At 28.4% G+C, this 17,555-nt stretch overlaps 1 protein-coding gene across 2 annotated transcripts in view; it reads right to left on the bottom strand.

The window, feature by feature from the left end:
* Window positions 1-17,555, bottom strand: part of LOC143252206 (phospholipid-transporting ATPase VA) — a 69,081-nt gene that overhangs the window by 38,098 nt on the left and 13,428 nt on the right. For both annotated transcript variants that reach the window (XM_076503978.1, XM_076503977.1), the window contains exons 3-8: window positions 11,735-11,939; window positions 10,278-10,363; window positions 6,789-6,895; window positions 5,783-5,914; window positions 3,443-3,573; window positions 281-545 (exon numbers count right to left, since the gene is read on the bottom strand). In XM_076503978.1, the coding sequence (XP_076360093.1) occupies window positions 281-545; window positions 3,443-3,573; window positions 5,783-5,914; window positions 6,789-6,895; window positions 10,278-10,363; window positions 11,735-11,939 (926 nt within the window). The remainder of the gene's footprint in view (window positions 1-280; window positions 546-3,442; window positions 3,574-5,782; window positions 5,915-6,788; window positions 6,896-10,277; window positions 10,364-11,734; window positions 11,940-17,555) is intronic.

Genomic DNA, 17,555 nt, shown 5'->3' with positions numbered 1-17,555 from the left:
TGACAGAGACAACATATTCTGAAAAATGATATCAATTAGGCTTTTATAACTCATATTATACAAGCAAATGTCTGACTACTTTTCAAAAAGTATATAATTATTCTATTCTTAGTTGATGCATGAATATCTAATGTGTAAATAATATCAAATATTGATTTATTTTAATTATAAAATTATTTCATTACACATACACCATAAAATATCTACAAAATTCTTGTAAAAGCCTATATAACCAATCTCACTTCATGTAAAAATATAACTATTATAATAAAAATCATACCATCTTCAACAGCAGGAGTGTGATGGTTATAGTCAACACCCCCAATTGTGCATCGTCGAAATATCATATTGTTTTCTGTAAGTGTTCCCGTTTTATCAGAAAACACAAACTGTAATTGGCCCAGTTCTTCTGTGATGTTGAGTGCTCGACACTCTACTCGTTTATTAGAATGTTCGTCATATAATTCTACGTCGTGGTGGATGTGAAATACTTGTCCCAGTTTGATTAGCTCAATTGTAACATACAAGGATATAGGAATCATCACCTGTGTGTAAAAACGTACATAAGATTTTGTCTTGTTTTAGCACATTTGAATCTTGAATAATATTTCTCTATTTCTTTTCATCCATTTAAACCCCATTTTATGACCATAACAATCAGAATTAATGCCAAAGAATAAAAGCTTAAGAAATACAGAAAATAAAGTATTTAAGATTTGAAAATGTTCGAAGTAAATTACATCATTACAGACTAACAAAATAATTATTTTCATACATAAAAAAGTACAGATTTTTCTAAATGATTAAAAACTTAGAGTTAATGAAAGATGTGATAAATTGTTATTTATATTTTTCATTTTAAACACCATAAATAAAACTTTAGAACAAAAGATTAGAGGTTTTGACACAAATCTGTATTCCTTATTTAAAAATGTACAGAATATTAACAAATTATTTATCTAGTTTAAAAAGTCACTCAGTAATATATGGTAATGTGATTTACCCACTAGAGTTTATATTACACCACAAAATAGTTTGCTCAGAAAATTTCAATAAAAACAGCAGGGTGACACCACCACACCTTGTTTGTTTTGTTCTCACTTCAGATGCTTAACCTAATTATACAAAATCTGGTACACACTTCCTAGATATTTAGTTTGTGCTTGAAAATATTATATAACTTGGTTTAAATTGTGAATATTTGAAAATTCTATTCTGAAATGCTATTAAAAAAGTTCTTTTCATCTTAGCATTTTATTTTCTTTATAGTGCACCTGGTATTTGTTATTTCAATAAAACTAAATGTCTGTGTTGTTCTAGAAACTGCACACTCATTATATCATCTATTCATATAATACCTTACTTACAATTAATAGTTTAACTTTCAATACAGTGTATATATTTTCACAAAATTTGACAGTCTTTCAGTTAACATTAGGTCTTTCACATGCAAAAAATCATATTTCTAATGAAATATTTTTAATAAACTAAAATAAAGAATTTGCCCATTAATATATTGAGTATTTGTTTTGAACACTTTGTGTACAAAATAATCTTCATGTTGAAATTTTAAAATTCTTTCTCATCTCAAAAATCTCCAACTTCCTTTGTGTAATCCCTAAGACCTCCTATATACATAAACGTTTTTGAAAGCAAAACTTTTACATTTTATCTGTTATTTTCTCTATTCTACCTCAAAACTGGTTCAGTAAATTTGGCCAATATCATAACTACAAAATACACTTAAATCACCCTTTTTTCCTTTATACATCTATTTATTACTAAATTATATTGTTGTATTGCCCTTTGAACCATGTCTGACCACTATCTACACCATTGTAAGTTGTAAACCACTTATGACATGTGCAGTTGACATTAATTAAATTACATTACACGGGCTACTAAAGCTGTGCATGAAACACTTTTAATATATTATTATTATTATATACTTTACCTAATTAATTTTGACTAACCTAAAAAATCTCTATTTTTACATAATTAAACATGAGTAATTTTATAATAATAAATAAACATGAAAACAAGAACTAAAGTACTAACTCAATCTTTTTTCTTGCTGTCAACTGTCAAGGGCATTTACAACTTTTTTATAGTAATGGTATTAATGCACTACATTTTTATTAAGTAATGCACCACCTAACATGGACAAATAACATGCAAAAGTTTCCTCTAACTCTCAAAATTTCTTAGCTTTCTAACTATCTAGTAATTACGTTTCTCATTGAATGTTGCTTGTACTCCAAATTACACTGACAATTATCTTTGACACAATGCTATGTAGTATTTCATCTGACAGATGACAACCTTGACTTTCTATCAGTTATATGTAATCTATAGTTAAACATGAGAGAGGAATATGAACATATCCTAAAACACAGTACGTGACAAAGTGTCTGCATTTTTATTGATAGTTTGGTAACAAAACGAAATTGAAGGCTATAAAAAATTATGATTTGTATGAAGAATAACAATTCTATAGTGAGTATTTTAGGTTTACTTTGTTACTCTTTTAAGGGTTGGTGGATGAAACAGAAAAGACACAGAGAAAATATCTGATGCAATTACTGTGGGAAAATCAGGATTTTTAAAATATTTCCTTGTAGAATTTGGAACTTAAAACTTTTATATTATTATGCTATACTAACTGGTATAGCAAACAAAAAGTGGTTGTTTCATAAAATATTGAATGTAACACACTATGACCTTCTGTCATACATAGTAAAGAATACCCAAGTTGAAAGAGTTAAGTTAAAGCAACTATTGAAAGATATGAAAGAAAAATAAAACTAATTTCTTAAAATATTATTTATCAAAAAGTTCCACTTTAAATATCAAACAAGTTTTGTTTTATTTTTATCAATTACTGAAATTATCATTTATTTTTACTTAGTGAAGCAGTGATATAGATGTGAAAATAACAAAACATTGACCAGCAAGAACAAAACTTGCACTCATATCACTACTGGGTACCATCCAGGGATGGTACTATCTATTCAGTATGTTTACCTCTAAAACAGTGCTACTATCACTGTCTAGACTTGGTTTCTTTCTTATTATAAAGCAGATAATGTTATCAGATTGTATATTATAATATACAATTGAATTGTATATTATAATAATATTGAATTGTTTACAGATAGATGTATTCTAAGGAAATTCCTTAAAATATTTTATATGTGACACTAAGTTGATTTGCAGCTTCAAAATTTATTGGTAATTTATGAGTTTGTGTGCCATACTTATGTACTTTTTACATATACAATAATCTAAAATAGGTGAACAGTAAAAGAATCGGTACATTGCTTTGAGTAAACTAACTTTCTGAATATGATATAGTAATAACTTCGAGTTCATAAAAAAAATTTTTTTAATAATTTTTCAAGAATCATTTTTATTACAGTTCTTCATCAGTAGATATCCTTACCTGAAGAATTATTACAAAAGTCCAAAACTGAATAACACCATCAACTGTTGGGTTGAATCGATACTTATGTTCGTATGGAATGAAATATACATTTTCCCTCTGTTCATATGACGACAACCACAAACCACTTCCTACAAGTACAAAACCAGTTATATGATGCCAATAAGAAGAAGAAAACTTGTACCAATATACAAACAAAAACATGCCAAGTTTTAAAAGTTTTATCAAAAAGAAAGAAGTACATCTGTGTATTAAAAACTGATTGTAAGATTAATTTTCCAATTTATTTTATGCAGTATGTTTTAATTTAACACAATAAGACAAAATAAGCTGAAATATTTTGACAATTAATATACTACTTTTGTTATGCATTTTGAACTGCACAATATATTTTAAAAATTTCAACAAAACAGATAAACTTAAGCTGATTAAAGAATGTAAAAACAAACTTTAATATACACATACTTTGCTATTTTTACAATTCTGTAAGATAAAATTATATATTAAACAAAAACAAGTAACACTTCAAAATTTCAAAATAAATGTGGACCACATTTTTACATGTACCTTGTTAAAATATGACTAAATATAAAGAAATAATTCAACTTATCTCTTCTAAAAATGTAGGATTTAATGTGCTAAAATACTCTGAGTACTGAGATAATTTTCATTAATGCTGCACATTTACCTTTACACATTGGTATTTCTAGATTCTGCATACAATAAATTTATCATGTGACCACCTTTCCAACAACTAAGGGTTAAAACTCAGATCAATTCCATTAAATCCTCAAACAAAACATATGTAGGTGTAACATTTAAGAGTTATTTGTTAATTTTGGAAAAAAAAAAAAAGAGCTTTGTACCTAACTCTACAATGTGTTCATTAAAAGCAACATTTCTATAAATATATCAGTGTTAATTTCAAAGTTTATTTTGTTAATATAGTTATAACATTTATCCACTTCTCAAAAAAATGAAATAAAGCAACTCATACATAATTCTTGTGTAACATTTTTCAAGTTTCATTCTAACTTCTCACATAAATTATTAGAATGACTAAATTAAATATAAGTTATTTATTGAAGAAATTTGAACCACACTAAAAAAAAATCTTTCATAGCAGCATGCTTATGTTTAGAACACCTTTATTTTTAAGAGTTCATATTTAAAACAGAAAGCAATTAGAATTATTCTATACCTGTAATTATTTGACAGCAGCATTTTAACATTATCAACAAAACCACAAAAAAAATGAAACCTCAAACTACTACAGACAAAATAAACCAACCCAAAACATTTTATACTTAACATAGCAAATGGTTAAAATCATTACCTTTTATATAAACACACACACACAGCAAAATGTGGAAATTGTCTAAGCATTCATTTGTATCTTTCCCATTTAAGGCAACCACACTTAAAAAGTCAGAGCACATTGGCAAAACTCAACATTTAAATTTTAAATGACAGGAGAACAGACATATGTTGATGACAAATTTTATTTTGCAAGCAGGCTATTCCATACCAAATCCTCAGGAACTAGTCACAATGTCATTCACCTTTCAAAATGTGAGATAACTTATAGAATAAAAATGTAGATTTACTGTACGTTATCCTTGAGTGCTCAACGATTACTTTTCACAGTGACCAGTATAATCATCTCAGAGCTTTGGCTATAAGTGAAACTAAGAATGCAACACAATTAACCTTTTCAAAGTTCATGAAATAATTTAAATTTCTCCAATAAGTTCATGATACTCCCTAAGTATTCAAGTGAAGGAACAGAGAGTGGATATATTTATTTTTCTATTTTGTAATGAAATCTTCATTGAAAAATTGATAAAAGCTAAAACTAGATTATTAAAGAAATACAATTTAATTAAGTTAAAACTGATAATGAGTATAACAGTAGTAACAAGGAGTATTTTTGAAGCATCTAAATATACAGAGGGCAGCACTGAATGAGAACAGCTATTTAAGTGAGTGGAGTTAATGTACAATATCAGAAATGGTATCAATTTAACAAATACAGATAATAAGCCAGAATCATTAGTAGCTCCAATTTCAACCACGAACAGAGTCAAAGGTCAAAATGGGTGTTGCAAAATACCATAAGTAAAGAATAAATTTTTAAATCAATGGCAAAGTTTTTATTTGCGAGTTCGTAGGAGCTTCACAGATTCAGAAACATTATAAAGCTAAGTGTATGTTTTTAGAGTTAAGCATAAAAGCCTGAGATCCAAGTGGAAATGAACTGAACAAATAATTTTAGTCCAATGTAACATGATAAACTACTTGTAAAACATACTTTGTACTTTTAAAACATTAAAAACTTACCAGTTGCTCCCACAAAGCACAAAACAACCAAAATAACTATGCACCATATAACATCACGATTCATAATTCTCTCCAGTTTGCTGCGTTTGTACCTTGGTCCTCCATTGTTTAACATTGTCTTAGTTTCATGACCTACAATGTCACAAAATAAATTTACCAGTACCCGAGTAAAAAGTGTACAATGAACTAATATTTAATGTACAATAAACTAATATTTAATGTACAATAAACTAATATTTAATGTACAATAAACTAATACTTAATGTACAATAAACTAATATTTAATAACAATGTCAGTTTTATAATTTTCCTTTCTGTATCTGCACAGTTACATGATATAAGATCATATTTCTCTCAAGTACAATACACAACACACATACACAAACTTAAAAATTACATTTTCTCTCCAACATAGTATGAGTATTGTCATGTATATGCGTAGTTCATGACATTTTTGATCAATGGTAAAATATTATCCTTTTTCACCAGTAGAAAACATATCTTAAAGTTTCATACAATAAAATGTTACTAAAAAAAATCTAACATGTCTCAAAAACTGCATAAAGATATCAACGACAGCTTGGAAATTGATCAATCCTCAACTGGGTGATTTTAGATGTATTTTGAATTAATAGTTAAAGCACTTTTAATAATAAAATAAATGGCATTTCTTTAGATTAAGAATATTAAACCTTTCAGATGTACCTCACACATGCATGCATAACAATCATTAAACATTATGTTTTTTATTTGTATGCATTTTTAATTGCAATGTGGATTTTCCATTTAGGATTTTACAGTTGATTTGTCTAGTAATACGAATACTGATTCATAGTTACTATCTTATAGTGCAATATAACTAAACAACAACAAATTTCATACATCTCTCCACTTTTTATGTATTTCAAGACTTAAGTGATCCTATGTGCATATACATACATACAAACATCCCCACTAAACATTCCAGTTTATTACCACAGGTGAGACAAAAAAACATTTCACCAACCTGCATAAACAACAATTCCTTCCACAAAGTCTGTATTCTTGACAACACAATCTCTTAAAAGTAGGTTTTCTTTGTTCACTGGAACTTTTTCATTATTAGGATGAATACTGTAGGATTAGAACATTTAATGTTATACCTAATATATAAAAAAACATTTAATAGTAATATTAAATATTTTACTTGTAACACTAAGTAAAAAGAAATTGACGTTCAGTGAAATGGAAAATTTAATTATATCAAATAACACCATTTTCCCCTACATTAACTGTAATACTGATAAAAACTCCCACATCCCCTTTGACCATTACTCTTTCTACATCCATTTTCTTCAATTTTATGACTTTTTTCATCATATGTGTACAACTTGAATAGTAATTATTGCATAAAAAGCAATAAATTACAATGAAGATGTACTAGCTGTTTCACATACAGCTAACATGTTCTACTGTTATATTTCATAGAAGCACTCATGTTTAGTGTAATACTCATGTTTAGTGTAATTTTTAAACACTTTATTTTACTTAATTTTGGCTGAGCTGAAATGTTTGTAATTTATTACTTTAATTAATTTTGTTACAAGATATATATAATAATAAAATAATATACCAAAAACAAGTATTTCTAACACCCATTATATCTAAGCTGTTTGCACTAAAACAGAAATATCCAATGTTCACTCCTATGCCTCACAGAGTTCCTCAAACTTATATGCCCAAAATAAATTTCATGCATCAGCCACATAGTTGATCAGTAAACAACCTCAATAGTCAGAGAAAAAGGGAAGACTTTTCTGGCAAATTTGAAAAACTTATTAATGTCACATAAATGAAGAACATACAAGGTCCAAATTTTAGACCTTTGCTTGTAATTATGTATAGTTTTTGTTTCTAATTTGTAAAAAACTACAGCAGATTATTTTAGAGGTTAGAATATTCTGAAATGGAGAATGTGTGACACAGAAAAATAAAGTTTGAAATTTATGTGACGATTACATTTTGAAATTGAGAAAACTACAATAATATAAACATTTAAATTATAAACTATATTTACATGCATTTGTTTTCTTTGCACACATTGATAGTACAGTTGATTAATTAAATTTTGAATTTAAGACTGAAAAATGTCACAAGGTGCTTTCTGTGGCTGAGTCGTATAGGAGTTCTTTTATAAATAATCAAAGTTACCATTGAGTTATGAATTAAGAAATATTTTTGGGGCCACTATTCCAGAGGGCAAATGTTATGTAAATAAGACATTGTGAATGAATTAGAAAAAAAGACAGTAATGCAACAGAAACTGCAGATAATATCTTAGCAACAAAAAAGTGTGCAAAAACGTTTGCATTTAAATCATGTAAAAATAAGTAAACAGGATTTCATACAAATTCTTGATGTTTTTATTAGTTGCAAGGTTTTAGTTCATTTAAATCTATGTTCAAAATATATCAGAACTCTTTTGAATAAAATGCAAATCATGATTATCATAATATGCAAATGTTCTGTGTCAGGATGTCAGTGGAAATACAAAGCTAATAAATAAAGCCAATGTGTCACTAAAGTTAACATGGTATACAGCTAGTATAGAGAACTTATGATGTAGCTCAAACAAATTATATGCCTATAAATACATGTACAATTTATATATTTTTCATGGCCTTGACCATGAAATAACTGAAGCAGGTGGTGATTTCATAGTTATTACGTTACATATATATTAATATACTTTATTCAATCTAAAGATAACTCAACTAAAAGTTATTTATCAATATCTAACTCCTTTTTTTACATTCTTGTAACAAAGAAAAAGGTTTTCTGGCATACTTTGTTATCTATAATTAGACTCACGACTATTTGTGGTTTATCAAAACTGAACAATTAGTTGCCTGATAATTATTCCATTCAATACCTGGACTAATTTGCAGACTACAAAAACTTAATCAATTACAGTCACCAGACATTTAACTGTAAGTCAATACTTCTTTCTATAATTTTAGAATGTTTTAGACAATATTAATACAACTTGGCCTACTTACACAGTTTCTGAACTTTATAATGTCTAAGTACCTCAGTTAAAGGCAGCCAATTATTGTAATAATGTGCAATATTGTCTGCCTAAAACTGTAACAATTAGACTTCATATACCACAAAAAGTCACTTCACGTATAATGAAAATTGCTAACAGAACAAAAAACATTCTATAATGTATAATCTATAATTATCTAAAAAAATGAAATCACATAACTTTCAAAAAAATATTTTTAAAATAACCTTCACAATATACATAGATCTGTAATCATTTTAAAGCCACTCAAAACAAAAATAACAGAAAAACTATGAAAGCTTTCCTCATATAATCACTTGAGAGTAAGATCTGACAGTTAAACAATGCCTGTTAAAAGTTTTAAAATGTCCACAAGGGATCTCACAGAATAAAACATAGTATCTAATCAAGTACAACTTGTGTATATATTATACGAGTAAGCTGACTACACATACAATGAATGAATTATCATTAAAAATACAAATTCTATACCGATAATGCTCAATCTACACAATAAGGTCCATAAAAATTAAACTTAAAACCATATAAAACTCAAGATCTTCTCAATCTCCAGCACAAAATTAAACTAACACTATGTCCATAGGTATATCACTTTTATATATACATGCTAACAGTTTATTATCAGCTGAATAAATTAACTTACATGTTACTATTCTATTGCTCATAATTTATCCTAATCTCACATTGCATATACTTTGAGAAATATAATCCTGAAAAACTACATAAAAAGTTTTCAGTTAATTGGACTTAACAGTTATATATACTAAACACCAAAGATACAGTGCTCTAAAGTTTAATAAACTCAACACAACACTCATCAATATACATCAAGGTAGTTCCTACCGAGAGAATGAGAGCAAGCACAAAAATTTCAAATGATTTGCTTTATAAACCATATGTTTTGATTAGAAGAATTCCTTAAACATAGATTATCTGACACATAAGTAAATATATAATCATTTAAAATTACCACTGTAACTACATACAATAAAATACTGCTAATACTTAAAATGTTTTACATTTGTCCAATTAAAATTCTTCTTGTTGCCAAAGGTTATTATAAGAAGTTTTTCTTTTAAACTGTAAATTATATATATATATATATATGCACACACACACACATGCACATTAATATAAAAATGAAAACCCATACAGAAAAAAAAGAATCCCTGAAAACACACAAGGAAATGTTCTTATAAAAATCCAGACATATCTAAAAGTTTAGCTACCATATAAAAACAAAAATACTCTTCCATAAACTTAGTAACATGAAATTAAATTGTTTGTTTGGTAACAAAAGATGGCTGATTTTTCTGTATTGATATAAATGAAAAAAAAAAAAAAATTGTTTTGGCTCAAAACAATGTAAAATTGTGTATTCTTACCATGAATGCTTATCTGAACAGATTTAATTAACAAATAACTCACATGTAGCCTGTAAATCGGTGGATCTTGTTGTTGGGTGGATCACACTCAATCGTGCTGTTGAAGTGTGTAGGATGAAAGGTATCTCTCTGAGGATAAAAATTATTTAACAAACATTTTATTTCCTGTAGACACAAGTTCTTTAATGATAACATTTGGATTCCACACACATACCATTCAATAAATATTAAATTTAAAATCATAAATAAAACTAAAAGTTTATAACTCTATTCAACAAATAAAATGGGCTAATACTATGTTTTTAGATATTTCATATTTAAATAAAAAATAATATACAAAGACATAAAATAAAAAAAATACACAAAATATCTCATAACATTAGATTTTTTTTTCAAATGAAACAGCTTTAAAGATTTAGATTATGACTTATATTGCAGCTGAAGCATTACTATGTATTACAGAAAATAAAAATTGCATAGGACAAAAAACTTTCTTTCAGCCATATATAAATATGAGAATGATTAAAATATTGAAAAATATATATATCAGCATTATGAAACATTAACAAAAATAGCCTATTATAACCAATCATAAATGCATTCAACTCATGCAATGTGAAAACAAAGCAGTTAAAAAGTTCAATGTGGAAGAAGACATGTGCAGAAATATAACCAAATGCTGTTAGGGATAGCCCAATTTTGCAATTAAATAAAAACTATTATGCAAGTGGCTGAAGAACAATAATAAATGATAAAACAAGAGCAAAGTCCTGGGTGCTTATATGTTAATGTTGACCTACCATTTATCATTTGCAGTTTTTGTGGGTATGGTAGTAATTCCAAAATTTTAATTACAATATCAAGAAAAAAAAAAGCAAATATTAGATTACAGATCTTAACCACCCTTGTAACTTACACAAGATAATATACTCAAGGGAATATAAATGCAAATATTGAATATATAATAGAACTATACTACCTTTCTGTACAGTTCAGCACATGTAATAACTAATATAACCTCCCAAACTCCACTGGCAAAATAAGTATCATATAATTATGGCTGCCAAATATAAAGATTATCTTACCCTTGTGTGCGTGTGCATGTGGTTTCTTTGGGCTTCATAAGCAAGATGCACTTAAGATACATTAGATTATATCTATATAATTCTATGAACTTATTTAGAATTTTGGTTTTAATACTTAATAACAATACTTTTATTATATGGCTTGATATATTATTGTTGAAAATTATATCTCTTAAAATATTCACTTACTACACTACCTAATAAGTTTGTCCAATGTGTTGATTTGGTTCAGTTTAGAAAATAAGCAATTCTGGGCATACAAAAACAATAAAAACCCTTCCAGCAATATAAATTATATCTAAAATGATTTTTAAAGCATATTGCTAGAAATCAATGCTTAAGAAAACAAAAGAATACCTTATATCCACTAAAACCTTTTAAAATAATACATTTTCTATACTTAGTCTAATCTCACCATGGCAGCATATCCTCGGACCACGTGTCTCTGTTTGAGATTGCTTTCTCCATCAAGGTTAGCTGTTTCTATAAAACATAACCCTTGGTCATCGCTAGACCTCAAGAGCAGTATGTCAGCAGGAATGACTTCATTACAAGAAAGATGCACTATATCTCCTACTTGCACATGTTTCCACAAAGTTTTCACATACCGGCTATCCTCCCTTGGAATGATCATAAGAAAAGTCTTTATTTATTGAAACTAAAATACCTATACCTATATTGCTGATACTATAAAATTATTCACTATTAAATTTAATCCTACTAAAATGCTTGAACAATGGATTTCACTTAATATAAAGCCAAATAAGTCTCTGAAAACTTTAACATTTAAAGGAGAAAATTATACTAAATTTGCTTTAAAAAATTTATGTTACAATATCAAATGGTCCAGAATTATCTCTCTTATTTTAAAATTTGGTAATTAACAAACAAAGGAAATATAACAATGCAATTTTTAATATGTTGTAACCCAAATCATAGTTTTTACTAATATATCAATCAAATTTGACATGTGCATCATTTGTGGCTCAGCATGTCTAACCAGTATCCATTTTTAGTCCACATTTACAGTGGAAATGGCATCCATTATCCTGGTCTTTAGCTCCATAATGTTTGCAAATAAGGTTTGAGATGCATATTATCCTCAACAAACCTCGACAAAAATAAGTCAAGTAGTGTGACGACTGGCAAACGTGAAGGCCACGGAATTAGCCCACCTAAAACAATCCAGAAAATCACTGTCACACCATTAAACATCAATAATGTGGAGCACCATCCCATTGAAAATTTATCTGTGGTTGCATTTCTTCCAGTTTTGTAACCAGAAATTATTCCAACATATCAACCAGAAATTATTCCAACATATCAAGATACACCCTCCTGGTAAGTGCTCTCAGCAAAAATGCAAGGCCCAGTAATCCTGTTCCACATGAGACTATACCATACATTTATCTTTGGGCTATCACACACAACTTCACTGGTGTCATGGAGGTTTTCTGAGTCCCAAACATGAACACTATGATAACTGACTTTATGTAAGGTGTGAAATGCAGCCTCATCACTAAACAATACATGAACTAGAAAGAAGTTGTCTTCATCTACACTGTTATGGAGGTTCACTGCAAACATCTTGCCCTCTTGTCTGTCATATGGTTACAGTGCCTGTACCAACTAAAGTTTGTGGGGATGCAGATTAAGTAATCTGCAAATGAGACAAAGCAAAGGTGTTTTTGGTATGTTATGTTCTCATGAAGCACACCAAAATAATTTTCAAGGGTATGTTAAAATAATTCACATATCTGTTTGATACAACGATCATTGATAAAGGCCTTCCAGCCCCCAGTCACTGTAAGACATTGCCTCTCTCCAAGAATTTTTTCCTCCACTCTTGGATAGTTGGTTTCAGTGATGGTTCTTTCTAGTACTGGCATCTATAATTACACTGCACCACAGTCACTGACTTAGTCTCTGCAAGCCAAATGATGCATTGAGCCTTTTTATTTGCATGGTTGCCATTATACAGGGCAACACCAATCACTGGAGTGAACAAACAACATAAAAACTATTTGATTTTTGCTACAAAATGTTAAAGACCTATATAGGTGTATTTCCTTAGTCATTTAATTTTAAAATTGGAAAGATAATTTTGAGTCACCCCATATTTTCTTTTTTATAAAAACATAGAAATTCAAATAATACTGATTACTTCAACTGCTGAATCCTTTTGATTTAGAAGGATTTAGTTTTATTTTCTCTACATAACATACATCTATTTCAGTACATACATGCACATGACAAGGTCATTTACAGAGATATGGCCAGTGTAAAGCTCAAGGATATCCTAGTCATGCACTTTCTGAGTTCTGACTATAATTTTCATAACTACACATCTACCTTTTTTTTTTTTTTGCCTCGTATTCAAAATAGTGCCCTATACTAGCTTTTTCACATAGGAATTTGGCTTCTAGCTTCAAAAATACAGATGCCAGAACCATGAATTTAGTGATCCCTAGCATTAAAGTATTTAAATAAACATTTACCTAAACTACATACAAAAATTACCTGGTGATGCAAAAATACAATTAAAGTTAGGTGATTTACCTGATTCATCAATATAATCAACTACATATGAGCATTAATTAAATACTGTTGTGTAAGATAATCAAAATTTCCATTAAACTGACTGATAACATGAAAATAATAAACTAAACAATATAAGCTTTAGGATCATAACAGTTTTTAATTCATCCAAATAATCAAAACAATGCCATTATGACTTATTATTGTAGATTAATTCAAAATTGTTCAGCTTAATCAATTAGTGTCACAAATCTTAAAGTAATCAATTAATTGAAATAAATGCTCTGATTATTACTATTTTCAATTGTTTAAAAATAACTGGCTAATGAACCCCAAATATCAGTTGATTTAAAAAATACCACTAATTTCCCAGATATTGTTACAATCCACCATCAGAATGTACAGTTCATTGGACCAGGAAGTAAACTATAGTATTTTAGGCTTAGCTACTTACTTTATGTACTTTTAAAAACAATTTCTTATTATTACACTTACAGCAATTAAATTACTGAACTTATGGTCAAATATTCTTCCCTGATTTTACATTCTCAAAAACAAAAACAATGAGATAAAAGTTTCTGTTCTCAAACAAATAATATAGTTTCAATTAAGCCTTTGGCTTCAACTAAAAGCAATTTTTTTTCAGAACCAAACAATTCTGCATACTAAACAAAGAATACCATTCAACAATACATTTGCATGTCACAGAAGCCTGGTTTACTGTTATTTATCTTAAATAACATCTTTATTTAAACCAAAACACCATAATTACAGAACTTCTTGTAATATATTACTGTTGATCCATGCATGCAAAATATCAGCTTGCCAAAATATTTATTATAAAAACATGTGGTTTACACTACCTGATCATCTCTTTTGCAGAATTCAGTTTTGTTATTTATACTTACTTAACCTATAATATTCTTACTTTTGATTTAGTGCAATGTTAACCAAGTCAGATTTATTTTTAATACCATAGTCAGGTTCAACCATGCATAATAACTTAAAAATGACCATTATGTTTAAATACCAATAAACATTTTTTGTCTACTTTTCAAAAAACATTTCTCATTCTGTGATGTTGTCATATAACAATAATAACAGTTATTTCAAAATGGAAAGGATGTATTACTTCACTAAGAATAGGCCATCTGTAATTCAGTTTCATTATTCCTGCTTTAAAATAAAATTAACAGCACTTAAACAGACTGCCCGACACTTCTTGCCAAAATGGCACTTGAATGAATCAACCAGCATACTCAGTTTCTTTACACCAAGGAAGTATCATCTAACCAGTAAATCTGTGGAGCAAACTTTCATGTGGTTGACAGACTAATCAATATTTTACCCTAAAATCAAAACAAGTGTATGCCTCCTGTCTCCAACATTACCCCTTCTTTTGAAAATCAGTGATATGAGAAACAAAAAAAAATACACACACACACACACACACTGAAGAAACTTCAATGCAAAGGTTTAATTGTACTGGAAAATCTTCAAAGTTGTTTTTCACATTAAAAGAATTAAAAGGGGAAGAGGGTATTATGCTTTCCACTACAATGAAAGTAATTATTTCTGAATTTTTGTCATATTCAAAAACATTCTCTGCATCGTACCAAAATTATGAAGAGTTGTATATCTTCCAAAAGTATCTATGTCAAAGTTTTTATACATAAATATAATAATTTGTGAAAATAAAGAATGTAATAATATGTTAACCACACGACATCTGCTATATTCATAGCTTTAACTGACTGGGATATAACAGACATGACTGTCATAAAGAAGCTATTTATTTCACATTAATATAATATAGTTCACACATAATCAGGACAAAAGGGGTGTTTGATTTCACTAGGTGGCCAAGTCTCTGAATTCCATTCCCCCTAACAAACATAGCAGAATTTTAATATGTGAATTCAACCCTACTGTGACAGGTCTTGTATCACAAGCCAAGTCATCATATTTGTTAGCTTTCAAAGTTTTATCAAACTATTATTTTATGAATTTATGTCAATAACTTTAGAATCAAATTTTAGTATTATATATTAGTTAATTTGTTAATTTAAAAGTAAATATTAAAAGAATGCCTAAATATAGATTACTGTGTGTCGTGGTATGTTCAATGCAGCACTGGTTCAAATTATGTAACTGTGATGTCTAAATACAAAGTCTATAATTTCATACAAATTATGAGCTCAAATTACAAATATTGACAAGCTACACATCTTTTCTACTTGTTGAGCTTTGGCTTTTATATGGAATCAAACAGTGCCCATCTCACCTCTTTCCATTTCTAAAAATGGTTCCTTATGCACACTTACTTCAAATTATGGCATGAATAACCAATTAAAAGCTACAAATGTTCCCCTAGTCATTTCTCAGCCATCTTAAAGTGCTTGGAAGCCACTTTGTTCATTTGAAGTAAGATTTCAAGCAGGTAGGTTGTGTCTTTAGCCTGCTTGAGATTTTATATACATACACAAAATACAGCTTAGTCACTGAGCTTCATAAATTACACTGGATTTCTATGGTATTGATTGAGTTATTTATGATTTTTTGTTATATCAAATATGCACATAAAACCTAAAAACTATTTCATTTCACATTCTCCACATACAAAATTTGAAAAGGCTTAACAACCTATGGCAAGAAGCAAATGAGTATACAGGTCATTGTAACTAGAAGATATAAATGTTTGCTACATTTATTTACTGTTCCATATCTTAAGAAAAATAAGTTTAAGAACTTATTTCTATATAGTAATGATCTATATGCACATAATACATAATCATTGCAATGTGACTATATATTACAAAATACCAGTTCATTAAACAGATCACTTTGTAAAGACTAAAAGTCAGTTTTGTATTATTGGACAAAGTATTAAGTGCACATAAGCTACATCAATGCAACTTCTTTAATGTCAGCCAGACATGACTGGAAGGCTAAAATAAAATATATATAAATGCATGATGTTATGAGATTTCAGCTATTTACATTAAACATTTGTTTTTTGTGTTATAATGTATAATCATTCTAGAATGAAAAAAACAGCATAACTTACATTTATTTCCTAATTTTTTTTATGATGATTACAAGATCAAACTTACAGACCTATATATTTAGAGAAAATAACAGACAAAATATAAAGTTCTACTGAAAAAAAACATTTGAAATGTATTTAGGGAGTTTAAAAGATCACACAAATAATATATGACACCTCTGGGTTGAAAAATAACCTTTAATCATAACATGAAAATAACTTCACACTTGGACAAATAACAGAACAGACTTGATATTTTCACAAACAAATCTTTAGTAAAAATACTTCATTAGAAAACTTGATTTTTTTGTGTGAACAAAAGACTTGCAATCTTTACTAAAAGTCTACCAAATATCGTGAAGGTACACATACTGCACATACATAACTTGTGTATATTCTTCCAAGCTCATTGAGAGAGGGTTAAATATGCATTTTTCATGTATGTACCATTTTACTCTATAAACATTTACAGCATATAAAAATATTTCAACTCTTCATATACCTGCAAGAAAAGATGTACATTGTCCTTATCCCTCAATACATAGTTAATGCATTCAACGTGTGTGTGTGTGTGTGTGTGTGTGTGTGTCTATATATATATTCTTGGTTTATATAGGATCCCTATGCATGAAAAGTTCAACTGCAAAAATCA

The sequence above is a fragment of the Tachypleus tridentatus genome, chromosome 6 (genome assembly GCF_004210375.1).
Source record: "Tachypleus tridentatus isolate NWPU-2018 chromosome 6, ASM421037v1, whole genome shotgun sequence".
Classification (NCBI taxonomy): domain Eukaryota; kingdom Metazoa; phylum Arthropoda; class Merostomata; order Xiphosura; family Limulidae; genus Tachypleus; species Tachypleus tridentatus.
This window is presented reverse-complemented; position numbering and strand designations above follow the sequence as displayed.